Here is a 6,228-nt window from a genome sequence, read left to right on the forward strand (position 1 = left end):
CCTGCTGGACACTGAGCTCTTCTTGGCATCTCCTGATGCCTGACCACAAGAACCACCATGAAGTCATGATTTCCCCTTAAGAGGAGGTGGGGGAAGGGTGCCCCCAGGGCTGCATCCCTGCTCAGTGTCCGGGAGCTCTGGCTCGACTGCAGCCACGCTGGGGTCACGGCTCTGCACCAGGAAAGCAAGGGAAGCAATTATAGAATCATAGAATCACTTTGGTTGGAAAAGACCTTTAAGATCGAGTCCAACCTTTAACCTAACCCTGCCATCCCACCACTAAACCCTGTCCCTAAGCACCACAATTACATCCAAGCAGCAAGGTCAGAGGCATGGAGAACAGTGGGGAGCCCTTCCTCAGGCTTCCCTGGGTTTGTTTCTCTTTTGATGGTCAAATTTGGATGGGGGAAAAAAACACCCTGATGCACAGAGGTGCCTATGCAAAAGTAGCTCACATTGTCCTCCAGAAATGTGGTCATGGTGGGTGTTTTCTGAAGGTGCCGTGCTGCCCCCGAGCACCCCTGTTCCCCCCTGGGATGACAGCCTTCCACTCCTCCAGCTTGCCAGCCAGATTTTGTGTCCCTTTTCGGCAAAGCCCAGTTCCAACCAGGCACTTGGAGCCAGCCCCTCCTGGGAGCAATGCCCTTCCTTCCCCAGACCTGCCCCAACCTGGAGCACCTGATTCCTCCTGCCACGCAGCAAAGCTCAGTGCTTTGACAGAAAACAACCTTCTCCTTTTCGAGCTGGATCATAAACCCGAAACGCTGACAAAGGTAGTTAGATTACACCTGTATAAACAGGCACTAATCAAAAATATGCTCCATAAACATAAGCTTTCAAAAGAGAGCTCTGTACCGCTGATGAGTACGGAGTGTGTTTATTTATCCACAGGTGAACTTGCCGATTTACCCCATAAATCCTTAAATAAAGGCACTGCCTGCTTTTTTTTTTTTTTTTTTTTTTTTTCCCCTCCCCTTCTCCCCCTTTTCCTTGAAGCAAAACCATCCTGAGCGTGCTAGGGGTGGCCCCGGCAAATGCTCCGGTGACAATCTCGTGAAGGCTTGGAAACGGCGAGCTGCCGGCACAGGAGACAATAAAGCTCCTGTTCCATCTCAGGTGACCTTTAATGCAAATCCACTCAGTCCCAGGGATCTCACAGCTCCCGTGCCGTGCCGGCACTAAGAGGATGAAGCCTCAGAAAAGCTGAATTCTTTTTGATGCTGCCAAGCCTGTTTGCCTCCTTCCCTGCCCTTCCGTTCTTTGAAAGCAGTTGCTGTTATGACACAGTATCTCCATCTGGCAGGGTGAATAAGCAGATCCACCCAGAGCCATCAAAAAAGAAGTGAGTCAATGCTGGAGATTTAAAGAAGTATTGTGAGATTTCATTTCAAGCTAAGGGGATTGCTTTTAAATAGCTCCCTTTAAAGTATTAAAGCCAAGGCAGTGGCACAAACGCAGCGGAGCCTGCAGACCTCCTATTCCCACCGCCCTTCTGCAACCAGTCCGCGACTTCCAGTCCCCAGTAAGTCACTGCTGCCTGCGCTGACCTCCCAGGTGCAGCTCCCGTCGCTGTACAGGGGCTGATCGCTCAGGATTGGGACACATCCCAAACTTCTTCCCAGTTTTTCAAAGCTTAATGGCTATTCCATCCCCACCCCCACGTGCCAAGCCTGCTTCCATACCTGCTCTGCCAACGAAAGCAATGGGCGCCGGCACGGCAAAGCAGCAGAACCCCCAGCCCGTCCCCAGGGACCGCTGGGACATTGCACTGGCCGAGCAAAGGTAAGCAAGGGGAACCATTTGGTGCCTCCCACATGCTCTCACACCAAGCGTCCTGCATTTTGGACGGGAGCTTCTGCTCTTTGCTCCCCAAAAAGAGAGATCATGGCCCGGGAAGCTCTGTCCCACTTCTGCAATAGGAAAGCCCAGAGCATTCACGAGGATGGAAGCAGTCTGTTTGCAGTGGTGTCCAGCGACAGGACTAGGGGCAATGGATGCAAACTGAAACATAAGAGGTTTCAGTTGAATATGAGGAAAAACTTCTTTACTCTAAGGGTGATGGAGCACTGGAACAGGCTGCCCAGGGGGGCTGTGGAGTCTCCTTCTCTGGAGGTATTCAAAGCCCGCCTGGACGAAGTCCTGTGTAGAATGCTCTAGGAGAGCCTGCTTTAGCAGGAGGGTTGGACTAGATGATCTCCTGAGGTCCCTTCCAACCCTTGCGATTCTGTGATTCTGTGATCCTGCTTTCGGTTGGAAATGAGAACGTCTCACCCCCCCTTTAGAGGCAATCAGCTGTCTGCAGCAGTTGGCTTAGGCATGGAGAAAATGTGGGAAAGTAATATGCAGTAAACACTCTTATTTTCCTAGCCAGCAGGCTGGTGAGCACTACCTAATCCCGGGGTTTCCCAATATCCCCCCAACAGAAAGGCTTCCCAGCCAACCCTCACCGGTTCATGAAATGCCTGGGCTGGGTATCTCCTGAGCAGCTACGCCCAGCCTTTCTGCTGGAGTTTCCTGATTTCAAACCAAGGTCATTTGCAGTCCTGGTAATTAGTGTCACTACAGCAACAACTCTGCGCTATGCAAAGAAGGTTAATCTAGATTCCTAGCACTCAATACGTTAAACGATGGCAAACAACGTCTGCTGATGTCTGATGGGCTCTCGTGCTCCCTGGTTTACTCAGAGCAGGAATAAGACTCGGTCAGATCGTGTCCACCAACAGCTCGAGAATCTCCGGCAGCTATTACAGGCACAACCCTGGAGCTCCGAGTTTCTTCGGTGCCGAGTTACGTACCTGAATACATGTCCCAGTGCACTCCTTGCAAAGGCTGCAGGACAAAGCCCATCTGCTTGCTGGGATATGTGAGATCTTCGTAATGGGTTCCATTTTTTCAGGACATCCAATGCTAACCTGGCCACAAAACAGAAGACAAGTTGTAAATACTGGTTACCATCCCAAATTTCCTCCAGGAGGATGTCGGTGGCAGTCTGAAGGAGGGATGGATTTACTTGTTATTTTTCAGGGTCACTTGTCATTTGGGGGAAAGAAACCCAAACCCCCAAACCCAGAAACAAATCTGGATGAAACGGAAGGAAAAATTTATGCCAGTGTTTCCTCTGAACTAATTCCTCATCTGGATGTGGCTGTGTATCTCAGATGGGCACATGAAACCAGCTTTACCCTGCCTGGGCAGGTTCCGCGGATGCCCCCCACCTCTGCACCCTTGCAACCCCCCTCTGCGCCCTCTCCTAATGGGCTGCCACAGGGCTGCTAATTAAACACGCAGCCCGGTGACCGACCGGCATCGTGGCTCTGACCTCGGCACGGCCTGATGAGCCAAACTGGATTTGCTATTTAGACCATTAACGAACATCGTGGGCTCAGACCTGGAGGCCAGGTCCGTGCCCACCTACGCGTCAGAAGAGGCGGTTGGAAAAACATCTTACTTCAGGTATCCATAAGGCACAGCTAACGTGGACCCATTTTGTCCCGCTCCGGGTGGGCTTCAGCGCTCCCCCTCTCTTCGGGCACAGCAGACACTTTGGCTGAACGCCGAGGGCGCAGGTCCGGCACAGCCAGCTCCCGATGGGGACCTTCAGGATGCCGTAGCACGCCTGCGCAGACACGAGGAGGGCGGGTTAGTCCCAGCAGCCCGGGCAGAGCGTCCTCCAGCACCTCCTCCTTCGCTCCCACCTTCCTCACTACCGCTGGCTCATCGCCCACCGCATCTGGGCATCGCGGTAGCCAACACAGATGTGCAGCAGCCCCGCAATCGGTGGCAGCGAGGTTAAGCTCTTCCTTCCCTGCTACCTTCCCTATTTCCATGCGGACGCTCATGCCAGACCAATATGTCCTGGCTTTTAATTAAAAGCTAAGTACACGGTGGTGCTGTGTATCGTGCCAAGCATCCGCCTGGCTCTGGATCGGGGAAGGGCGGGGGGGAAAGCAACCAGGCTGCTCCACCAGAGCCCCCAGCTCTGCGGTGTGGGTATCTGCCCGCTCGTCTCCTGCCCAGCTATCAGACCCACGGCGACTTGGAGAAGTAGGAAATGCCATGCGGAGAAAACCTCTGAGGTAGCTGAGGGCTGAAAAGCCACAACCCCAGGATTGAGAAAGATGGCCACACTGGTTACAGGCCCAGCCGGCCTGAAGGGGAAGCAAAAATAACTACGGGAAGGTAAAAAGGGGAAGCTGATAGTCATGAATATAAACGAGAAGGGAGGAACCATCAAGCATGATAAATCTAAAGGAGGCAAGGACAAGTCTACGGCCAAGAGAGCAAGCACTAAAGGACCTGGGTCGCCCACGGAGCTCCCTGCCCAGCCGCGATAGTGCCCGAGGCAGCCATGCCAAAGTGCTTCATAAATATTTCTCCTCCGTGCTTGGGGAAGAGCCAAGCGATAAGCTCTATCACATAATGATGATGATAAAATGCTTTCCGCTTCGGCCCTAACTTACAACTGTATTAAGCCGCTAGTGCTAAAACTAGGCAGTTTTTAACCAACAGGTCCTGATAACTCACACTTAAAGGGTTTTCAGAGAGTGGCAGACAACTGCCTTGGGCGCCGGCGCGGGGCTGTGTCACTATTTTAAGCAAGGTGATGCAATTAATTCGGGATCTGGCTGCTCTGACGTCCCTCAAAGGGCAAGGGGGCAGCGCCGATAGGGACGCCCGTCGCTGCTGGCTGTAAACCGAGCCCAGGCATTTGTCAGCCCCGCTTGCTGAAGTTTACCCAAAACAAGAACAGGTTTTGGTCCCGGTGCTGCAGGTCACCGTCACCGCGAGTGACAGTGCTGCCGGTGGGGACGGGGCTGGAGGGGGCACACGGAGACGCGCGAGGGTGGGAAAAGCATATCCTCAGCCCTGGCTGGCCACGAACAGGCTTTACAATACAACTTTACCTTGCCCCAAAGCACAAACTGACTCTGATAGTGATTTCCAAGGGGAAAAAGCCACTTCATGAACAGATTATTGGGATAACAAGGAATTACGGGAGGTAATGTTATTGCTGCGAGTCTACACGGTTCACAGAGACTTAACTGTGTGTTTCACCGCAGCTCCAAATCTGACAGATAAATCATTTCTGTAACAGAGTTTCATAAAACATTTGATTTAGCAGCAGACAAAAATCAGCCTGGTATGTACCACCAGGAGAATAAACTGGCAGACTGATCTCAAAATCCAGGGGAAAACAGGAATTAGGACCGGGTGTGCATCCCTAGCAGAGTCTTGGCTCTCGGTTATTTATTCCTCGTGGTTTTAGAGCAGCTGAAGGTGCAATTCTGCTCCTAGGAGCCTCTGTCCCAGACCAGGAGCGGCTCTGGAACGGAGGTGGGTTATCGGCTGAACACGCTCCCCCGGTCCAGCCCCAGCCGGAATGTGCTCCGGGAACCGGGAGCCCGAGCAATGCTGAGCAGGAGCGGAGCAGCTATTGTTATCGCTGCGCCTGTCACGGGCTCAACGTCACCGAGAAGGGGACACCGGAACACCGGGGAGGATGCTGAGCCACGGAAAAGCTTGGTGTGGTCTGTGTAACAGAGGGAGGGCTTGGCCGTGTCCCCCCAGCAGGGAATGGGAATTTGGCAATGAGAGGACAACGGCGTGGTGGCTGGAAGCTGGAGACAGATCATTCTCATGCTAAAGAGAAGTGCGATGTTGCCACCATGAGAGTGATGAACCACAACGATTTAGCAGCTGGGGGGAAGATTCCTCCTCGCTGAAAATTTTCAAACGATGATTGCATGTGTTTTCTAAAAGCTACGCTTCGTAGGAATTAATTAATAGCAAGCCTCATGGCTTGTGCCATGCAGATGAGATGGTTACAACGATCCCTTCCAGCACCATAACCCACCGACGTGCGTCTGAGCACAACCCTTCCTCTGCCCCTTCCCGCTGGGATGCGGGAGGGCTGAGGCATCGCTCCGGCCACGTCCCCCGGGGACCCCAGCTCCCCTCCACCGCCACCCAAATGCATGGAGCAGGGGGGGAGCGGCACCCGGCTCCCCACAGGAAAGCATCGTCCCCAGCAGGTTTTGGATGTGGGGCTGACAAAGGCACAGGTAAGGTTAAATTAAAAACATGACTGCCACCTAACACCCTGTGCTGTGGCTCTGGACTTTGTGGCTTAGGGTGTAAATCGGGGCACCCATGAAATCACAGGCAGCTTACAGGCTGGCATCGGGCTTAGGGCTGGACTCTGCTCCCTGAAAACAACTTCAAATGTCC

General features: G+C 53.1%; 1 protein-coding gene across 1 annotated transcript in view; it reads right to left on the reverse strand.

Annotated features, from left to right (window-relative positions):
• JADE2 (jade family PHD finger 2) overlaps positions 1 to 6,228 on the reverse strand; it is an 84,620-nt gene that overhangs the window by 19,323 nt on the left and 59,069 nt on the right. The window contains 2 exon segments of the mRNA XM_009646863.2: positions 2,796 to 2,912; positions 3,449 to 3,616. Coding sequence (XP_009645158.2) covers positions 2,796 to 2,912; positions 3,449 to 3,616 — 285 coding nt within the window.

Source organism: Egretta garzetta, unplaced genomic scaffold (assembly GCF_000687185.1).
Source record: "Egretta garzetta isolate BGI_Z169 unplaced genomic scaffold, ASM68718v1 scaffold439, whole genome shotgun sequence".
Lineage (NCBI taxonomy): Eukaryota > Metazoa > Chordata > Aves > Pelecaniformes > Ardeidae > Egretta > Egretta garzetta.